We start from the raw sequence: 23,708 nt of genomic DNA on the forward strand, positions 1-23,708 counted from the left end.
CCCCCCCCCCCCCCCCCTCCAAGAAAAACATGATTTGAAGCTCATGTTAGCTGGGTAGCTGGCTGTTCACGCTGGTTGGGATACCTTCCAAACATCTAACAGTTGTTTTTTGTTGTTGTTTTTCTTTTTCTATTTCAATACAATGAGAAAATAAGGGAAGAAAAATAATTTTTCATCTTCTTGACTGAAGAGGCAACAGCCATAACCACACTGGTCTGCCTAGCAATGATTTGACTTAGCTTAAAATAAATAATTAAAAAAATGTGTTATGTCAATATGGTAATTTTTCAATACTGAGAGTATGCAATCTCTTTAAGGACATCTAGACTATAAGGAATGAGATGTTGCCACTTTTAGTGCTGTCTATATCTCTATTTAGAGAGTTGAGAATAATTCACCTTGAAGTCATGATGGTGAAGATACGAACAACAGGAGCATTTCGCAATTTCTCTTCTCTTTCCTATTTATGCGCTATGGCATTACCAGTACACATAAAGACAACACATCACCTTAAAAACCCTTATAATCTAGCAGTTCTAAATGTTATGAAAATTAAAGCTCTCACCTCAGTCAAAACACACATATGCAAATCCATATAACAATAAGGAACTTACAATAGAAACATAAATCAGATTGTACTTACAATCTGGTTAACTTCTGGGTGTTCTGAAAAAGAAGCTCTGGAAGAACTTGCATTTTATTCTTGTTCAGACGCCTAAACAGTTAAATAAAAAACAAAAATTAGATTGTCTTCCAATGTAAAAAGCTTATTATATTATACATCAACACATGAAGCTCCTCTTCCTATGAACTCAGCATAGACTGCATTGTGTACGTTACTCATAGACAAGCCAAACAGACCATGCCATCTGTAGACCACCTGCCCACATTCTTGAAGTAGGGGAGTCAAGTGACAGTCACCAGAAAGTTTGAATGTTTTAATATGGATTAGTACACATTTATTTATCTTGAATTTTGCTCTGGATGCCTACTAACAGTGAATCATATGGCCCCCATATCCAGCTTTCACTGCTCAGAGAAAGTTACCAGGATGTATCTGGATTTTCTCTTTCACTTTCTAAACATCTAGGCACAGAAAATTAAATAACCTGACCAACTGAGATTATTTCCAGATTAGCTATTATTTCTACAGTACACACACACTATATATATATTTATATATATTAAGAATTTTCTTAAATTTCTGCTTTGAAAATATGCACAGTGTTATAGAACATATGAAAATACAGATAACCAAATATATGGTGCTTTGAAATACTGTCTTTAAGCTGTTCTATAAACTGTCTGCAAGAATCTTCATGTTTGTATGTTAGTCCATTTTACTTGGAAGTCCTTGGTAAAATGCATAAAACAGCCCTGTAATATTGAAAAACAGATCTATTGATAAGAAACTTCTTTTCCCTCTAAGTCTTTTTCACTGACAATAAAAAGTCACTAGCTTTCAGAGTCCTAATTAATGTTACTTATGTATTGAAGTTGACCTAAACTAATTCTATACAGCTACACTGCTCTAAACAGGAAGATACTTCTTGGGTATGCTTATACATGACTGTATTTTTGCCTCCCTTCTTCTAGTCTACCTTAAATTTCACTTTGATAATGGATGCATATTTCCTAGAGTCTGGATCATAGAAGACACTAGGAGTTTGTAGAAAACTACTGATGTTTAGCACTCAATATCTGTTTTCCAGTTTCCTTACACACTGAGTTATTTCACTACCAGAATTCAAAATTCTTTTTGAATTGAAAAGCCTTTTCAAAGATGACACTTAGACTGTGGGGTGAGAAATGCAGAGTTTTCACATGGCTACCATATGAACATGTCTTGCGGGGAAAAAAAAAAGGGCAGGGGAAGGAAGGGGAGGAGAAGGAAATACTTGCTTCTCTTTCCAACACCTATAATAGATCAAAGGCTAGATTTCCAATCTTGCTTACAGAGTCTAAATATTACACATTAGGCATGCTACTTGCAAGGTGAAGCAGATATTAAAATTGAATATTTCACAGTACTTTTACCAACTACTCAATTCCATTTCTGAAATTAATGAATAAACCAGAAAATGAAACACTCAATAAGAACATGGGAAATACTAAGCACTAGTTTGCATTTAGGAAAGTATATAGGAGCTTTTAAACTCAATTCTTTTTCCCCATGTGAAATCTCATACTTTTATATTGAATTAAGCTAGCCTTACTATTTTTTTTTAAGGTTGATAGTGTGCAACTTAATTAATCCTCATTTAATATTTTTAGTTAAGCATGAATATATTTTAGAAAAAAATCTTAACAGGATGAAATACAATGCAAACAGTGTGATGAGTCTAGAATGTAAGCTTCCCAAAATTACTTACAATTTTCATTACACTTCTTGGTTTAACTCTCGCTCAACGCTATTGCTAGCTCTTGACTAATATTAATTGTGTTTAATTTATTTAATCTATCACAATGAAAAAGACTGCCAGAGAAGTGTACAGATGCATTTCTAATGGTTATTACTCTAACTGTAATTTCAGTTCTCATCATGTATACAATTACCCTCTGTCAATCCCAAGTCATCTGACTTCTCAAAGCCATGTCCAACGAATATGTTTTTTGAATATTCTTAACAATACTTGCAAGGATTTCAACTTGTGCTTGCAGTTTTCAGCAACAAAAACTAAGCAAAATGAGATTAAATTTATAGAATAGGATGTGCTACACCAGCAAACACAAGAATGTATATATAGCAACAAAAATAGTATTTTCAAAAGTTTGCAACCTGTGAAGTCAAATGTGATTTTTTTCCCCTTATCAATAAAATCTGGACAATCAAGTATGTTGAACGATAACTCTGTATAAGCCAACACTGCCCTACCTGCAATGGCTGAAGGAGCAAAAACAGACAATGAAGAGGAATTGAAAGAGGATACAGAGCAGATAAGGCATGCATTGGTAAATTGTCACATTCACTTGGGAAATGTTTGCAGCACTGAACAGTTTGTAAAGGTGCTCATTTGTATACTTGCACTTCTCACAAATCATCTTCTGTCACACCTATGCAAAGTTAAGGGTACCGTGCATTCTGATTTTCTCCCAGAATGCTCTCCTGGTATTCTCCCAGAACTGCAGGATTTTATGGTAAGCCATGGAAATTTATTTATTCAAAAGCAAAATTGATGGTATTGAAGGTTAAAAGAAGAACAGATGATGTTTTTTTTTGAACAAGGGAAAAAATATTTAATGAGAAATTACTTAGAAAATTTAACAATATTTTTCTCCACTTGTTTTTCCAAAACCACTGAGTCCTATGCTGCTTTTGCATGTTGTCCTCTTCCTAAGCATTTTAAGATTCTAGCCTGATACTGTCTTAGTATTGATTTTACTTAAAAAGAAAATTCATATTAAATGAGGTCCACAAAATAATGAACTAATTAAAAATCTAAAAGCTCACATTATGATCCACAACTCACTGGCAGTAAACATGGAATATTGCTCTAAATTTACCATAAAATTTTACCATGGTATTGTTATAAATTGTTGGTCTTTTTATACAGCAGCAGCAAGCTAGCTGAATCCTCCTGTCAAGACCAATACTACAATGCCATTGTCCTTTTGCCTCAACTCATGCATAATCTTATTTTTTAAAATAACCCATCAGTACGTGTTAGTGCTTCTGCATTGCATGGCATGTGATACTGTCCTCAACACACTGCAAGAGTGCAGGATTTCTGTCAAACAGGGCTTGCAGTTAGTAAGACAACGCAACACAAGTAATTGATTATGAAGAGAACCTGAGGTAACAACAAACATTTTCAAAGTCTATGGTTACTGATGACTTGGTTCAAGCTATGGGACTCTCCAAACATTTCCACCCATTCAAGTTGCAATTTCCACCCAAAGTCATTTTATTCATGGTTTGACTCTCAGGGGAGCTCAGGGAATTACAAGGGTATTGTTTCTCTTGAACACCACCTACTGTACGTAAAGAGCTCCTGGTGCAATAGTCATCTCAGTATAAGACAGAGAGAGCTTGAGAGATCATTCTTAATAGAGAAGTATCAAACTGCAGAACAGGATGTTTCTAAATCCTATAAAAGAAAAATAGAAATGCTTGAAAACTATTTGATGAAAATAGCAAACGCTTTACATGGTCATTAATAAGAGTTGTTTCCTCCGGTTTGAAAGAGAAGTGCCAAACATGAATGAAATGTAATGGAATAGTTCCTAACACACCATTGTGTGCAAGCTTGACTTTATCCTCATCTATCATCAAGCCGTATAACAATGAAAGCAACTTCAAGCGCAGGGTGAACCAAACATTAGGAATGCCAGCACAGGGCAGGGCAAGCTCTAACGTAGCTGTTCCAAAGCGGACCTTCAAAGCATCGCTGAGCACGCTTTAAGGAACCAGTTGGGCAGCAGTACCTTCACAAAAAAAGAAAACAGAAGAGTAGTACAGAAATTCCCTATGTTCACCTGGGCCTTTTACCTAGGACAGTCTGTCATCACCATGTCACTGTAAATCTCAGTCCTGTCAGATGGTTAATTCGAATTATAACAGCATTTCTCATTTTGTAACAAATACGTTGGAAAACATGAAGCCATTTATTATTATGGCAAAATAAAAATGGATAGCAAAAAAAAGATTATGAAGAAAATGTGCTAAATTCTTTTTAAAAGATTTTGTGGGCACTGTTCTTGGGACTGCACTATTAACAAATGTAGGTAATTCTGTTTTTTAATCTGCTGTTCATTTAAAATAGAAATAATGTGCAGATAGGATATCTGGAATTTGGATTTTAAAGCCAAGCCATTTTTGCAGCTGCGCTTAACTATCTACATACATCATGAGGTAATGGCATGTCAGCTTTGTCAGTCTGAACAGTAGACCTGAATTAACAAAAATATCATTAACATTTCTCTGAGCAAAATTAGTCAAATTCTGACTGTCACAACAACTTTGCATTGTTTCAAGTAAGAGCAACTCACAGCATACTACAAATAAAATCTTGGATCTGTCCTCTTGTCTCATGTTAGAAACACAGCCACCATGCAACCAGCACATGGGCACATACATGCCACCAACTGTCACCACATCCAGAGGGAGAAATAATTGGGGTGCCAAGCCTGACAAGATCTGGTCCAGTTTATTTCACCTAATACTGTTGGATGAGAATGCAACTGCTCAGTCTCTGAAGTATTTTGAACTGGATGTTTTAGAGCTAATAAGACCTGAAAATATTCCAGGAATCCTGAGCACTGGGGAGAATGGTGCATAATCTTCTAATGCCACAGAATAGATTAGCTCCAGTGCTCGACCAGAAACAACTTTGTGGATGTGCACAGCATGGAGCCCAGACTAATAAAATCTCCTGAAGCTAAAGAACTGTGCAGAGAGGCTGTCCAGGAGTCTTACCAGCTCTGGCAATACCTGCACTGAGTCAAACCATAAATCTGTTTAAACACATGCTGACTGTATAGTACACTGACTATAGAATACACTGCAACTCCCTCCATCATCCAAGTTACTTTAACCACTATTGCACATGGGAAATTGAACTTTGCACATATTGTTCTGTTATTCTGCTCCTCAAGTCCCCATAAAAGCCAACCAATCACCAACTTCACACAACAGTTCTCAACATGTAATCACTGGGCCTCCAGGAGTCTATACATCACCTCCAATGCATTCATCTAAGACCACCACATTAGCACAACATCCTCTCACTAGGCTCAAAAGTACCTTCACCTCTGTTTCTGCTGGAATATGTTTGGGGAGTCGTAAATACTAAAGGTTAAACCTGTATTTCTTTATGCAGCTGTTTGCTACAGAAGTAATCTATTGTTTCTTATGAAATGATTCTAAGGAATCAACACTTCTTTTTTTTTAACTTAGAAAAAAATATGTAATTTTTATTAGAGAAAAATAATTAGAAAAAAAAAAAAAAGGATTGGTTACTAAACTGGAGAACTTGGTCTAAGGAACAAAGTTACCTGAAGTTCAACTATGTTTAGATGTGTGTTTTTTTTTTTTTTTTTTTTTTTTTCTCTTAAAATCCCTCACATACTGCCAAGCACACAAACCATCAACTCTTCAATCACCTTACATAGGAATACAGAGTTAAACTTTCGGTGTATGAAGTACTGGGATATTTCAGGAGCACCTATTTATATAAAATGCATTACACTTGACATATAATAATGTTCATAGCACATGATATATGCATATCTCAGTCCACCACAATAGGTTTGAGTGATAGCTTTATATAATAAAACTTCAGCCTCTTATTAGATGTGCCCATGAATTTTTAATACAAGAAGAAAAACTCCTTCTTTCAGCCAGCAAGATGTTGCTATTGCTTCCTAACATAAATACCTCAGGTTAGTTGTTGATTTTTTCTGGATATTGCAAGAAATTATTTTCAAGGCAGATACAAAATAAGACAGGCAAGAAACAAACCAATTACAATGATAGTGCACCTCCAAGGACATAACTAAATAAACCTTTATAAGAAGAAACTGGTGAGCTATGCTCTGAGAAAGACTCGCTCTTAGCAGTCTAGAAAATACATCTACTTTTCTTACACAGAGTACTAAGTTACTTAATAATAGGCAAATAACACAATATGCTTAGAGAGAAAAGCTGCACAACCTACAAATCAGAAAACATAATAAAATAATACAGAAATTTCAGAAAGACTTGCCTATTCTTCCCCACAGCCAGCCCTCCACTGCATTGTCAGGGACTGTTTGCTGCAGCTGAAGTAACTCAAGCTTTTTACAGGTGCTGGGCTCCAAGTTGCACTCAAGCATATAACTACCAATCATTTTTAACCCTTCCTCAGCTTTTTAACTTCTTAACTCTACTTGATAGAAGCTATCTGAGCTTATTATGCAGTCAATACTGAGATATGTCAAAGACTGTTACAGAGATCAGCTGCAAATAGAGTTACAGTGATGCACTGAGTTGTGTAGGTATATGAAAATTAAAAATTTTCCTCAGAAGCAGTCACAGACCTTGCCGACACAGTCAGGCAAATAGGTATGAAAATAGGCTTATCCTCCATAAACACTGCCTGACAGTGGCAGCAGTTTGGTGACCCTGATCCAGCCATAGCTACCAAGAAGGCATCCATCTCAGAAAACAAACAAACAAAAAGCATAATTGGGATGAACTCAGGTCCAACTGCTTGAGCCATCACCTGTTACACTGTTAACTGAAAACAGGTGTGATGCTTAAGGCAAAACAATACCAACAAACACAAAGAAAGAAACAGCACCATGGTGTTTTTTCCCCAGCTTTCCTCCCAGAATATCATACTCAATTTTAGATAGCTTTTCAAGTTCTTAAAAGAAAACTTTTCATGCTTTACAGTCAGGTATCACAAGGCTGAAGTTTATTCCTGACAGAAAACCTGTCTCATCTTGAAAGTTAACAGAAAATTATATCATGCTTGTAAGCACAACAAATAAATTTACAAACAAATATTGTGTCTTTTGTGCAATGCAACCCACTTCCGTTGAGGACCGAAACAGTTCGGCATACTCATATGTGACCCAAAAATGTGAGAATGGGAGGCTATGTGTGTGTGACAATGTATTAGTGACACAAAGTGAAGGCTGATTACCAACTCCAAAAAGAACTAATTGCCTGAACGGCAAAACAACATGTAATCCATCGCAGGTGAAATTTAATAAAAATGCAAGGAAGCAGACTTTTAAGTTGACACAAACAACAACAGTCTCCAACCCAAAAAAACACTTCTTGGGAAGTATACCCATGAAAATACCAACTGATTGCTATGTCACAATTCCCAAGGCAAGCATTACAAATTATCAGAAGACTACTAGATAACATATTCATTCTTTGTATAAATTCACGGTATATCCACATATTGAAGACCAAAAACTTTTGGAATTTCCACTTCAAAAAGGATCCCATAAGGTTTGGAGAAAGATAACAAAGATGATCAGTGACAGAGCAGATTCATATTGAAATGACTCATAAGCCAGAGACTTCCCACAAGGAAAAATGCTGAGTAAGGTATGGTAAGCATCCATACAATTATGAATCAAGGGAAGGTGACATACAGTTGTCCTCATATTTTGTAATAATAATAATAAAAAAAAAAGCTTGGAAGTATCCAATACTGTTTATGGTAGCTTCAAAAAAAAATTTGAATTAATTTTTCCATTCAACAAGCAGTTAAATTGCCTAACAATTGATTGCATATCATTAGTTTTAAGTTTATGTGAGTATAAAGTGATTATACAAACAACTAAGAGAAAAATAATAAATAATATTAATAACAAAGCCCAACTGATGATTCTCTATACCACAGGCCACTTGAGGCTTAGGGTGTTTTCTAGAGAAATATCATTTATGCGTTTGCTTTTCCTTCCATTAGTTCTTCCTTAAAGACCCTACTGGCACATTGGGTCTGAGCTGGTATGGCCATTATCTTCTGGCTTTTGGTACATTTTCTATTTTCTGTTCAGTTTATCAGGAAAGAATTACAACTCAACACAAAACATTGTGAATATATACTCTACATCCAAAGCACTTCTGCAAGGCAAAGTTTGCCTCTGTAAACAAACTTTGTCTGCTACACAAATTGAACCATGTTCCCAATGTGAGACCTAAAACATTTTTGAACAGCAAGAAGCCAAGTAAAGGATTCATAGTTCGAACTGCAATTGAGAGAGGTATGTCTGTACATGCATACACAGGCATATGTATGTACACTCATTTATCTATGCATGTATTTCTGTGAGCAGTATTTTCTTTTCATTTTGATTTACTTCAGCCAAATTTCTTCTGTCCAAACAAAGGACATCCTCACATGCCTCCAAGTAAGCACTTTTGCTCCTCCTAGACATATTGGATACAGACTTCCGTTCTCAAATAATGCAGATACATAAACGTCTATACTTCACAGCTTGCTTATGTTACAAGCTGCATGTTCCTGTTTTATGATTCAGATATACTAAAATAAACATTTACAGAATTTGTGACTTTTAAAAGTGACCCATATACATCTGTTATCCTTCAGCGTGTTTATTTGTTTTGTTTTTGGAGGGGCCACATCCAGCAACACAGTGTTTCAACAACAGGCAAACATTCTCTCCACGCTCAAAAATATTTTGGTTATATACTTAACAAGTGCCAGTTTTATTCCCCTTCCTCCCTCAGCCTACTGCCCATTTGGGGGTTCCCATGTCCTGAGGCAAGGGAAAGGAGGGAAACAATGGTAGTGTCAATGTCAATCACAGAGTATCAAGGGCCCTCAAAAAAACAAAGGGAGAAGTTATTAACTGCGAAATTCCTACCTTCCTGGCTCCAACCAGGCTAATAATATTTCTTCCTCTGTCTGAAGCTGGGATAAGAAAGAAACTTGACTATTAAGATTCCCCTGACTATTAAAAAAGAAACAGCCAGTGGAGCTTGGAAACAGAGAACGCTACCAGCCCAGAGGTAAAATAGAAAATGTTTATCTGTACCATTCTATGAAATTAACGTAGAGGAAAAGACCTACACTTTACATGGGTTGTTTTTAACCTATATTATCTTTTTTTCTTTTATTCCTTTTATTAGCTTCTAGATAAATTCTGAATGAATACAGAACCTCAGTCTTCGTAAGACAATCTTCCAATTGTTTTCAAGCTAGAGGACATGTTTTCTTGGAGGAGAAGGCTTCTTTGAGCTACTGACTTAGCTGAATCTCTCATGCTTACAAAATTGGAAGGGTCACTTCCAGATCAGGCACTGCTGTCTCGTGGAGATCCTTTCACAACTAAAGCAAACAGCAGCTACATCTAACGTAAATGAAAGGCATGATAGCGGCAATAAGAAGTTGAATATGGAAACATACCTATACAGATTAAGAAGACAGCTAACACATTCCTAGGTCTGCAACCTTTCCATCATGGGAGACAGTTTTCAATATGGTAAAATGACTATTTTAATCTGCCACTTCAGCCACACATTACAACTTTTAACTTGATCAATTTGCTACCATTCCAGTCTTTTTTTCAAGAATAATCTAAACCACATCCTTCCCTATTACAAATTATGAAGAAGAATCCAATTTCAACATTCTTTTTATTGCCATTTGCTTGGCTTGTTGAATATCCTTTCCTTCTCAAAACCTGTACAACCAAAGATGTCAGAAAGTTCAGAAAGAATTTCAAGATTCAGAAGTCAAAGAAATGGGTAAAAGAACATTTTAAATCTCAGAGGGCTGTGTATTCCTTATACAAAATACAATTAATTTGCAAAGTTCAAAAATAAAAGGGTCTTTGCTAGTCAGAAAAAGTTTATTGATAAACAGTGACCAAACCACTAGAAAGTTAGTGTACTGTCAATAACACACTGCCAAGATGGAGTTGAAACTCCATCCTCGAAATGGACAGAAGGCTGAGCAGCTTGCTCTAGTTTATCCTTCTTTGAGGAGAAGAGTTGGACTCATTAATGAGTGTATCCTGCAACTATCAAGTTTATGCAATGACAATCCTTTTGATTATCTTATGTATTTAACATTCATGCACCATTATTTCTCTGTAGGTGATAAAACTTTATCTAAAATCTGCAGCATCACAAAGTTAGGTTTTTATATTTACTTTTACTATCTTTATAGTGACCTCTCATTTATTTACTCACAAGGTGTACAAACATACACTTCATGTAGGTCTGCAAACATACAGTGAGGGGACACCCACTATCTACATGAGAAATTTCCTCCATACTCTCTCCATAGCACCCAGCAGACACTCACTTCCTTCCCATGGAGAATACCATTTGCATAAAAGCCTGATGTTAAATAAGCAAGTGTTACTCAAATTTAGGAGATTGTGCAATTTTCCATTGCAATTTTATTTCTCATTAAGATACTGAAATTCTGTGAAGATTGAGAATATTATCAGTAAAACACGCTTTACACAAACTGCAAATACTCAAAGTATGAGCAGAAATCACCAAGCTTACATGGCTATGGTTTCCCTCTCCTAGAAGATTTTACAGTGGAAAGCTCTTATACACACCTTTGTTTTCCATTCAAAATGTCTTGCACAATTATTTTTACTAATACCATTGTTTTGAATATTACTGAATACATTCTACTTAGAAACTGAAGCTGACACAGAAGCTATGAAACTGTCAGATTTATTACTGTCTCATTGAACACAGTAATTGCCTAGGTATTTTGAATATAATTGCATTTATTTTTTTTAATATAACAATTACCTATTTTTAACCCATGGAAGAGTATGATACCTACTGGCCTCTGCATTACACGTCAGCTTTTCTGCTGAGCATTGATGGCTTTACTGCCAAATCAAACAACTGCACATTTGTTGTGAAATTAGTGGTACTCCACTGTTTTCCTCACACGTTCAACATCTTTCAAACTGGATTCAACATCTAAACACACAATGCTGTCTATTCTACAATTCTTTCTGCAAAAGAAAGTCAAAATTACAGTGCTTTTCAATTTTTTTAATGGGTATTTTTTCAAGGGAGCAGGCTTGGTAGTCCAGCCTTTAACACCCATTAATTATCCAAGTAACTTTGGGTTCACTCCCCAGCTTGATCATTCATTCGATGTCACACTCAAAACATCTGGATTTCATTTTGGTAATAAACAAGCTAATTTTTTCTCCTTTGTTATTAAGAGCTCTATGGCATTGTCCTTGGAGAACAGCCTCAGGGAACATGATGCAGTTGAAGTAGTTTCTGAGAGTTACTTTAAGAGAGAATCGGTTACATCACAAGCTTGGGTGTAACCAAGAAGCAATAAAAATGAAATAATGCATAACAGCAGACTCAGACAGAAAGACAGGAGTTATTGAACTCTAAGGAGTTACTAAGTTTTCTCTTTCAAGCAGTCCTGGTTCAGGAAACAGTAAAGTCAGAGCATGGTCAATTTCATTCAATGGTTTCATCAGAAAATCCTATCATCATCAAGAAATATGCTGTGGTCATTAATGTAACTTCTTCCCTTGCTTTGTATCCGTTCTTCTCATAGAGGAAAACAGTAAAGATGCAGCTTCCACAGGAAAAAATTAAAATAATAATAATAATAATAAAGTCAACTTCATTTTCTGTCAGCATCTTGTTATATTACTAAACTAGGAAATAAAGGAAAATGATATATAACACAATTGCAATAAGGTTGCAATGGGGAAGTCCAGTGCAAGCATTTTACAAGGTTATGGTGTGAAATAAATGAATGTTATTTACATGACATGTTAGTACAGAAGCTCTTCCAAAAACTGTGAAAGATAGCACTGTATGTCGCTAAGGAACGTTTTTTTGAAAGAAAACTGTTTACAACAGTTACAAGTCTGAGATCCCGTATTACAAACATAGCAGACTGGGTGGTCCTGGTTCACATTTTCAAAGCTGTCAGAAGTAATAACCTCTACTAGTAACTTTTCATTAGACTGGAAAAGATTATCTACCCTCTATCAGAAGCAGACTACATTTCTCTTTGCATGAAGAAGCAGCATACAAACTAGTAGCAACACAACAGTTTTCAGATTGCAGTATAAGAATCGCTCTTTTTCTTCAGGATCTTTTTATTCAGAAAAATCTGTTATCAAGATGGAGGATAGAGCTATTGTGTAAACATTATACACAGACTTCCCCTAACTGGGAACAAACTAGTAACACAGGCAAAAATAAGTATGAGGAACATGTTTAAATTTCAACATTTCACAAAGCCAACATGAATAAACAAAAAAGGTCTAACACCTTTCACGTATGCATTAAGGACTTCAGTCAACTATTTACATCATACAGAAAGGGACAGAAGTGTTAGTACCAACTGAACTGAAGTAAGGAATAGAGAATCTTAAGTAGCAAAGAACACTTACTAATGACAATGCCAACAGCAAGAAAATCCCCTAAACCCAAAAAACGGGCAACAGTTTATGCACAACTTCTTAACTCACCACCATATATGTATAAAAGCAATCAACTACATGCATTCAGGCTGGTAGTTTATATCTGCCTATCCCAGCCCATAACATACAACAATTCACATTTTAATTATCATTCAAATAAAAAAAAAAAAACTTGATCAATGCACCCTGAACCAAGATGTTTCTCAGTTTCTGCTACGCTTAAATAGAAATGCTCTCTTATTTCAAGTTAAAAAAAAAAAAAAAAGAGAGAGAGAGAATTCACCCAGAACGTTTGAATTTTTGTCTTCCAAACTCTAACACTGAATGAAAAAAAAAAAATAAAAAATAAAATAGTTACTTCCTAATTATTGTTCCACAGACTGTGAAAATAACTGGACTTCATCCAAAGAACCTAAAGGATCTATCAGAATATCCCTAAACATCCACCACTGAAGACAGTCTACCAATTTTTGTGAAGCCTGTACGATAAACACGGTGAAGCTATTTCTTACATCAGATTGTAATCTCTCCAGGTCAGGGCTGAAACTCTATGAAGAAAGCAAAAAGTAAATTTTAGCATGAACATCTCCAAGCTGTGTTGCTCCTGCTGACAAGTCCTAAAAGTTTATATTAATCAAACTAACCATTTCCAGAAGTCAGAAATAGCTGTGAATAATTAGCAAAACTTGCAAGTAGAACTACTGTTGCAATTTTTACCAGAAGAAATAGAACAGTGTTCCTAATTGATCTGTTTTAATAATTCGATACCAGCCCAGCTCACCACGCCTCTCCATATATAGTAAAGAATGCTTCTGTGGCAATGTGTTGCTCCTTCCTCCCTGGGGCTGTATGCCAAGCAGTACTATTAAAATAGGAAGACAAACAGAATCATCTTTTGCCTGAAATCAAACTGGATGCTTAACAAAGGATACTTCTTCCAAAGCTAACAGAATGAAGACAAGGAAATAATTAAGTGGAACAAAGAACACACTGTACACTGGACATAAATTTGAGAACCAAAAACCAGCTTTTGACTGCTTTATCACAAGCCTATGGGAATTACTTATCACAATTTATTCAAAGGACATTTTCAGCACTACCAAGCCACAAGGGGTAACCAGCCACAGAAATCTGCTATCATCACTGAAGCTCTTATCTAAAAACTGAGACCACCCCCTTTCTCTGATAATTACCTCTGCTCCACTTTCATTTTCCCAGCAAGTTATCAAATGTAGGGGGTCAGTTTTTCCTGACATGCCTCAGTACCTAGAGAAGTTTGCGTTTATCTCTTGTATTCCTAACATATTGCATCATATCTATCCCACTCAATGATCAAAGACAAAAATTAAACGTATACGCAATATCCAGAACATCTGCATGAACCCTAGAACTTTCTCTTCTCCATGTGATCCTCATATGCAACTATAGATAAAGAGGAAATCTGGAGAAGAGATTGTCTCTAAACAACTGAACACATAACATGAACATAAAAGATAGCAATAGTTAACTACAACCAATACTAATTTGTTCTGTTTTATATGGAAGGCTGCAGCTTCAGGTGAGCTCCAGCTTAGTGAATATGAGTAAGATTGATGACTGAATGGCTGCAAGACCTACATATTGATATATTTTCCAGTGGGGGGCTGGGGGGAGCTAAGTACTTTGAATTCATCATGAGCATTTCATTCACAAACAGGATTATTTAAGGGCTACTATGCTTGACAGCAGGAAGTTCAGCCTGTAGCATCGATGGAATTTCTAAGATTGCAAGCAGTATAATCATTCAAATATGAGGAAGCTCACAAAAGTAAAACCTTTCTGATAAAATTATTTAAGCTAAACAAAGTTCATCCAAATTATTACAGACCACTGACGCAGCAGTTCTTACCCTACAGTAACACAAACCTTGAAGTATTTCCTACAGTCCCTGGAGAAATGACTTCTAAATCCCTAAGTGTTTTCCTTAAGCAAATACTCCCATAAATCTTCATCAAGAATTTTTTAAAGTGCTAAAATCAAACAAACAAGCCACAGAAAACAATAATGTTTAAAACCTCTGATGTAATGTTAAACACTAATCATCTATTCCAACCAAATTATGGTTACACTGTAGTGGAAATGTCATGATTCCATTTGATATTTAACCATTGCTTTCAGAAGCTTAAGAATTCTGTGGTTACAGAACCTCCTGTATACATAAATGAGACCCAAATTTGTTTTTCCATAAGTTCTTATGGGTCAGTGACCTACTATGAAAATGTTTTTGATGAAACCAGGCTCGTTTATTATCATGTTATTAAAATAAACCTCTTTGTTTTGCAACCCTGGTCAGATGTACTAATTCAAACCAAGCCCAATTCACTGAAGCATGCATCCTGCTTTCTTGGTAGCTGCCCTTTGCTTCTCTTGCACTTCTCCTATGTTTGGATTCCTCCTGTGCAGATCTGTTGACAGAGCTGCTAATAGCTTCCTTCAGAGAAGAGATGTCTTTCTTTTTTTTTTTTTTTTTTTTTTTTTTAAATATATATATATTTTTTAATTTTTAAAAAAAAAAAAAAAAAAAAAGAAAAGGTCAGTCTCACATCCGCAATAACAACAAAACGCTTGCCTGCCCAGTAATGGCTGAGTAGCATATAATTATGCAATTATATGGTACAGACAGACATACAACACTGAAATTTGAGGATATTAGTGCCCTCTAAGACCCTACAGTATGTAGTTATTGGGCACAATCATTTTCCCAAATGTATATACCCAATTAAAAGATAAAACTGCTAAGGAGACAAATTTACATTTCTTCAAAGAATAAGTGGTTTCTCATAAGATTTATTGGTTCAAAGAAATGCATTTTATTCAGTGAACAGTCCCCACCAACAGCCCAGGGTAGGAAAGTGAAACCTACCATATTATTTAAAAGATACCAACAGCAAAAAAGATGTTTTTCTGATGTTCAAGGAAGCACACATTACTAAACCTATCATTGATTGATATATAGGAGCAAGTGTTGTCAAGATTTTGGTGGACTTCTTTCCTTAATTAATCTGCAAGTACTTTTTCAGTCCCAGAACTTTAAACACAGCAGTCACAGGATCTTGTGGCAGTTACATATTTTGTAATATTTTTGATAGAGTAGTAGGAAAGGGGGAAAGGGCAGAGCAATTTTTACTTCTCTCAAATGACCATGAGAAATCTAAATTACTTCCAAACATATAACTTGTATGCATGTCAAACACTGTTCATTTGTGTACAGACAACTACAAATACCAATGGTTGAAATTACGCTTGACTAATTTCAAGAAAAGCTAATATAAGTTATGTGCTTTAAAATTATAAAAAAATTACAAGCATCAAGATCCAAACTGCAGAAGCCTCTTATCCCTGAGGTAACACCAGGGTCAGAGTATTTTACGTGGCTAAGAAATACTGCAGTTTTTCAAGTGCGGCTCCAAAAAAAGCCCCAGACAAAGTTTTTTTTTTTTTTTTTTTTTTTTTTTTTTTTTTTTTTTTCCAAGCTAAAACCTATCTTACACTTTTTTTCTACTTTCTCAGTGACATTTCTAAAATTATCTGACCTTTTCAGAATGTGGTTTAAACTACTTAAATACTTTGAAACACAAATGCTGCCAGCTGTACTAAGACACTGAGCAGGACGCTGACCTTCTGTATAAGCAAGATATAGACTGGATACATCTCAGAATTACCAGGTTTGGCTTCTACAGGTTACTTCATACTTAGTGGTTTGTTTGGTTTTGGTTCATTGGTTGGTTTGTTTGTTTTCCCCAGCACAGTCTTCCTACACTAGAGACTGTGCTTACACTGTGTCACTGAAAAAAAAGACATGACAGAAGTGCATGTATAGTGTGCTCACTATATTGCACAATTCTGTTATATCAAGTTCTATCCTTGATCCTTACGTATATCTAGGATTTTACTAACTTATCCCAAAAAGTCTTCTGTTTTGCCTTTGGGAAATATAGTTTGATTCCTTCAGTTTCTAAGTTTTAGCAATACCTCATCTCTGTGGTACATCTGAAGAAAATTAAGGAGTTTTTATGAAACTTTAGCTACTGGCCAAATATATGTCTCCATTGCTGCTACACAAATGAATTTTTTTGAACATGCATTGTCCTGTCTTGCACTTGGGACCAGATATCTTTTTTGAATTGCAAGGAATGGCATTGGCATTTAGAGGGGCTAACTGCTGGTTATCAGAAAGCTTTAAAGGAATAGGACCATAGTAATGAACACCATGCACAGCTGGACTCAAAACATGATTAACAGCTGAAGATTCTCAAGGAAAGACTAAAATTAGAAGTTGTGCTAAATATCAAGTCATCAAAATTCAAAATGAAATCATGAGAAGTCATCATAAAACAAAAGGAAATTGTGTTTTGGACTTCCACATTTTTAAGATGTTTCAAAAAGCTCTACATACTCTTAATTTTGGGATGTGCATTTACTATTCAAGTTACAAATTAAAAATTATTTATCTTTTCTGGACAGTATCATTCTGCTCTAGTCAAAATAAAGTGCTTGCAAACTTAATATAAATAATAGTTTGTTATGTTATTACTATATGAACCGAGTATCTGCATTAAATAGGCTATACTTAAGTATTTTCTGCAGCATTTAACTGTTGTGAGAAACTTGACTGTATATGGAAATGTATGTACTGGAGATCTTATAACATTCCTTTCCTACAAGAACAACTTTTGGACTAAGAGTTGCAAATTCCCCTGCCCCCACCATAATTTCAATATTGACTGTATATTTGAAATGTGGGAACAGCAAAGAGAAAGTTCTTTTAAAAAACAAAAATAATGACTATAATATGACGACTAAAATAAACACAAATGACTAGCATTTCTCTAAATTATCTCTTGAGTACTGTAAGAAAAATACATCCCAGTGAAATCGTCCAGAGTACCCAGCATACAGTATTGACAGATAAATGAAGTATGTGAGCCATATCTTGGGAACATTTATTTTGCCTGTTTGAGCCAAGACTAGCACATAAAGCTGAATCAAAAGCAATACAAAAGTAATGAATTTCCTTCTTTCATCCCAAGAATTAATAAAGGTATGCTATCAACATGAGCCAAGGTGTCATCTGATAAAAAAAAAAAAAACAGTACTTATATTTCTCCCCACAAATATTTACTGAAGTGTACGAATCACACGTCAGCTGTCAATATCTACCTATTTTGCTTTTTTATTTATACGCACACTCCATAGATATACCAACAACTACCTAGTTTTTGTCTTTTGTAATGCTGTGTCAAGTGAAGAATGAACTACACAGGTAAGTATTTCACCACTTGCATCTTATAAGTCACTTCCTGTCATCTCATGAACAAAATTTATACCTATTACTTTTATCTTCTACTAACACATTTCTCAGGGAAACTACCAATTCTGCCCATGGTTTTGTTAAGCAAGTCTTATAGGAAACAGGATTTCCTTACTGGTGACTTTACAGCATTCCCTTAAAGTCAGATATCCAGATTCCCTTAAAGTCAGATGAACTTATTGGTGGGGATGAGGGGCAGCTGTTAAATATCCCTGTGCTAGACATGAAAAAACAGTGGAACTTTCTGGACTATCTCAAATCTCACCACTGAAAGAACTGAACATCCTAATATCTCAGTTGTAGGCAGCTAGTTCAGTAGAAGCAAAATAAAATTTGGAAAAGATGACGACCAGTTCAGTTTCTTGCAACAGATGAAAATCAGAAAACACACAGTAATGGAACAGCTTGGCTGAGTCAGACATAGTCCATCCAGATCTGTATCCTGTTTCCAACAATGGTAATATGTAGATGCATGCAGAGGCATAAACAGAGGTTGTCTATTTTACTAATCCCCCAACAGCTTTGCAAGCTTTCAATCTTTTTTCATCTACAGTTAGCTGATAAAGGTTTTGCATATTTAGGACACCTCAATGGATCGCTGTTGCACAAATCTAGCCAGCCTTCTGATGACCATCTGTGAACTTCTATTTTATTCTTTCACAAGCTTCAACATTTGGGGATGTTTTTTTGTTTGTTTGTTTGTTTTTCCCTCCAGTTCCCTGTTCTTCAACCCTGAATTACATCTACTACATAATTTCACAGTCAGTCAACCTCATAAGGTCCTTCTACAATTCCTCAGTGTGGGCATTTTGATTAAAACTGCCCATGAAGCAGTTTTCAGGAAGACTATATAAATGTGATGAAGATACATGACTGGGTCGCAGCAACTCTGCTAACCAAGTTCCTCTTGAAAGTATTGGTAAAAACAACCAGTGCTGTAAACAGTATGAGTAGCAAACTGATACAAGTTTAAGAGGGAAGGGACAAGTCTTGAGGACTTGGCTCCTAGTTCAGCCAGTCAAATTAGTCGAGCTAGTTCCAGAAAGTTTTGTCTGGCTGGAAATGATACCTGTGGTTTAGGGAACTGATGAAATCTACCAGTAGATATAGAAAGATTCCAGGGAGGCTCCAATATTACATTTCAAGAAGTGACCATTAGCTCCAAGAATGAGTCATAATCATCCCTAGTTTAAACTGAGGGTGTTACTCATCCCACAAGCACACAGAAAAAACTCTTTCCCCTTAGAAGAAAGGAAAAGTATTGCTGAAGATCGAATGTGATTTAGCTACACACAAAAGATGCAGGACAGCTCTGAGAAACTGTAATTCACACTCAGTGAGGAAAAGCAAATCACTCTTTTTACACTACAAGAAAAGACGGCACAAGGTAGGAGATTGTAGCATACAGACCAGCACCACGTGGTGGAATAAGCATGGTGGAATTATGAGAGAGAGATAATGACAATGACAAATAAAACCTGTACTAATCCAAACCCAGAAAAGAAAGCCAAGGCACCTCACCTGCAGTTGCTCTAAGAACTTCACGGTGCCACGTGAGGAGATAGCATGTTGCCGATGAACTTGCATACAGTCTCCATGGTTGTGCAAAGGGCATCCAAGAATATGACCAACAACGTCCTCTCAGATACTGGCACCTGAAGCATTCTATCTAATCACTATGGACTACTTGCAGTGTCAACTGTCACAATGACACTCCTTTAAAAAGCAGTAACAGACTTCTCTTGAAAACATGAGGTAAAAGTGACTGCCTTTTCAGATGTCAGTTACAAGATACTTTTTTTTTTTTTCTTTCCCAAACCAGAATACAGAATATTTTATTTTTTTTTTCAAAACGCATGGACCAAATAATGATCAAACATCAAAAACTATTTCTTGAACTTGCAGTCAGGAGCCAAATGCAGCCAAGGAGCTACACGTTATTGGCTCACAAATGCAGGCAACACTAAACTTAAATACTAGATATTCTTCAAATCAGGAGAACAGGAACATGTTTGAAGATATCAGAAACTGAATTTCATTTTTGTATTCTTTGCTGGTTCCATCAAGCAGTGGTTAAGCTTGCAACTGGTCTCAGAAACTGATTTCTGCCATTTACAAAATCCATCCCTCCCAAAGACTGTAAGTTCCAGATGGCTCCACTGGCCCCAATTTACCATTCACACCCTCAAGGCCCAGTGTAAAGGTCTGTCCTGGGAGCAGGATACAGACAGAAGGGCTCGCTCCTGAAGCACCACAAGCTCCTGAGGAGTTTGCTACCGAGCCAGGTACTACTCCAACTTAGGCATGGCAGTTTGAGAAGGAAGAGGGAAGTATGCAAGCAATAAAATGGATGAAATACTGGACTGCAGAACTAAGTTTATTTGAGTGTCTTCATTCTCCTGCATTTCCAAATGAGCATTTTATGATCACTGATCTCAAACTAGATATTATCCATAATGTCACACGGAAATTGAGACATTAAACAACAAAGCTTCATTCTGAAAGGTTACATTCAAACTGTCTTCCATATTTGCAAATCCATATGGCTTCATAAATGAAATAAGTGTAGCACGTGCAGTTCCAGAAATACCTCTAAACTGCACACACTGCAAACGCTGTATAAACACTATGGATTTGTCCATGCTGCCAAAGATTCACAATAAGCTTTTGTTTACAACAGCAGAGAACTGTCCAATGCTTTTATTGTTCTGCCCACTACTCTGAAGCACTTAGCAATCCTTCCACTTAGCCTGTTAATTATGGAAGATGCTTTTTGTATTAGAAGATTTATTCAAAGCCTGTTCAATCTCAATTTATGAAATCCAGATTGTGAAGCATCTCATAATTTATTCTCCTTAGCATCTTTGGTCACTAATATAGATTTTACAGTACACTATGCCAAAAAAATTATACTTTAATACCTTAATCAAGCATTTAGGAAGCAGCTTACCAAGATCCAATGCACAGTAGCATCTCTACAGTTAAAGGTCTGCCAATTTCCATTTGGACCTCTCTCTTAATGCATAGAAAACCAAAACCATACATGTATATGCTAGGGTTAAACTTTTGGATTTAAGAAAAAAAAAAAAAAAAAGCTAATTATTTTTCCCAACTTTGAAAAGATATTTGATTTGGCCATGCTTATACATTCTCTCCCCCCCACACCCCCTGCCCTTCTTTAAACAACAAAAACACATTTTGAGTGTTTTCAGATGTTGAAAGCCTTTATGCTAGCTAAAGACACTAATTTGAGTAGAAAGAACCAGCCACCAGCCAAAGTCCGGCCTTTTGAAGATAATACAGCTACATGACAATTTCTGGCAGTTGGCCGTGGAAAAGTCAGAATCAGCTGGTGTCTTATATCCTGCCTCATTTTTCACATAAATGTGTGACATCTGGCTCTGGAAGAAATTTCAGTTCATCTTTTTGGTCCACTAGTATGCATCTTTACTCTTGATCCTCTTTGTATACGAAATTTTGTAATTTTATCTTGAAATCCTACATCATGTTAACAGCAAAGCATATAGCTGAAACATCAAAATTCAATATAAATTTGTCTATAATGCGCTGTCTGTGTGTGTATAGACACATGCTCACAACTTCAAACCACAGAACACAAAAACAGAAAGAAAAATCCAAGTTGTAACTTTAACAGTTAACTTTTAGGACAAAAATACAGAATGAAACTAGAAAAAATAATTAATTTCTGAAACCTTCCCTACAACAACAGACGCTGATGTTGCTCCAAAACTGTCTACTGGCAAGGAGGGGCACACTCAAGATTTACAGCTGGCAATTCCTATTTTGAAGAACTTATCTCCATCATTTAAATGCTTATTGAACCTATGCAAATATATCAGTCAACATTAGTTAGTAATATTTCTCCTAAAGTAACACTTTGTAGCCAAAGAAAAGCTGATAGCTAGAAAAGCAACTAACAAGCCTGGGAGGAGGTGTCCTGAAATCATTCTAGCACCTCAGACATACAAGCTTACATTGGCACGTAGGCTCTACAAGCTTTAGAGTTTCTCTGCATTGGCATAACACTGCACAAGAATGGCTTGACGTTTGATAGCAGCACAACAAGTAGAAGGTAGTAAGTTGTATGGACCAGTTACACATTAATATTGCATCTTGACTGACCAACTTTTTATGGTCAGCTACTTCATTACTCATCTGTGGGTTTTGGAGTAAAATCATAGAAACTTCTTTTAATAAAGCATTCCTGGTTTCCTAGTGCATTGAGTACCATTGGATATTCCCAAGAACTCTGAATTTTAGGACTCTACAGAACAACTTACACACACACACAAAAACAAACCAAAATAAAATAAAATAAAATAACACAGATTTTTTATAAGAGAGACAATGGTGAAAATCCCATGTATTACTCAGCTTTATCTAGTAAAGCTAAGAAAAAATATGTCAAAGAATGAAGTGGCGCACCTTCCACCCATCACTTCATTTCTCAACTTCATATTTTCTGTCCTTTTGTCATACCCTGCATTATGTGCTTCCTTCAGCTGATATTGACAGACTTTATTAAGCTTTTGACAGTACCTTGACCTCTATTTAAATAATGTCTTTAAGATGCTCCATTGGTATTGTAAGCATTAATGTCCCGTAAAGAAACAAAAATTAAAAATAATTTAAAAAACAGTTGTAAACAGTAAAATCCCAATAACTGGAGAGCCATCATTATGGTGGTTTTGGGAGCAATAGCAAACAGCTGTAGAGACATTTTATACAAAATTTACTTACTATTATTCAGGACAGTACCAAAAAACACATTTCACAATGAAAATTCTGCTAATTCACTTAGATAATATTGATGAGTTTGTTTTGATGTCCACACAAGTGAGACTATAGTAAGCTAAAATAGTATTCACCTAAGGTTATGGTCCATGCCCTTTGAAAGATTACTGTGTGGGAGTGGAAGAACAATATACTTCCACTGTTACTTTGAATAAAATATATATATATATGCACACACACACATGTAGGGTATTTTGCCAAAAAGAGAAAGTACTCCTTTACTCCTGTTTTTTAAAGTCTGGCCCAATACAGCTGCTTTATTTTTAAAAAAATGTTAGTGATTACTTTTGCATCCACTTTAACAGATCAAAAACGAATGTTATTCCAAAATCGAAGTAATATATGCATTTTTTATTTGTTATTTGAAAGAAATTAAATGGAAAAAAGCCAGGTTTTTTTATTCAACCATCATACTTTCTTCATTAATGTTTTGCAATGTTTGAAAATACTTAATAAAATAGCTTTAATATTAACTAAAATGTTGCAATTTAGCTGTTATAAGTTATGCCAAACTTTCCACAGTTCATTCTCCAAAGCCTACTGACTCATAGCAAAAAATAAAATAAAAAAATAATAAAAAAAAAGATTTATAGTTATGTCTTTAAAATGATTTAAGCTAAAATACCAAAAAGTTATATGT

General features: G+C 35.6%; 1 protein-coding gene across 3 annotated transcripts in view; it reads right to left on the reverse strand.

Moving 5' to 3' along the window:
• SLIT3 (slit guidance ligand 3) overlaps nucleotides 1-23,708 on the reverse strand; it is a 511,770-nt gene that overhangs the window by 456,278 nt on the left and 31,784 nt on the right. For all 3 annotated transcript variants that reach the window (XM_035338343.1, XM_035338345.1, XM_035338344.1), the window contains exon 5: nucleotides 644-715. In XM_035338343.1, the coding sequence (XP_035194234.1) occupies nucleotides 644-715 (72 nt within the window). The remainder of the gene's footprint in view (nucleotides 1-643; nucleotides 716-23,708) is intronic.

The sequence above is a fragment of the Oxyura jamaicensis genome, chromosome 13 (genome assembly GCF_011077185.1).
Source record: "Oxyura jamaicensis isolate SHBP4307 breed ruddy duck chromosome 13, BPBGC_Ojam_1.0, whole genome shotgun sequence".
Classification (NCBI taxonomy): Eukaryota; Metazoa; Chordata; class Aves; order Anseriformes; family Anatidae; genus Oxyura; species Oxyura jamaicensis.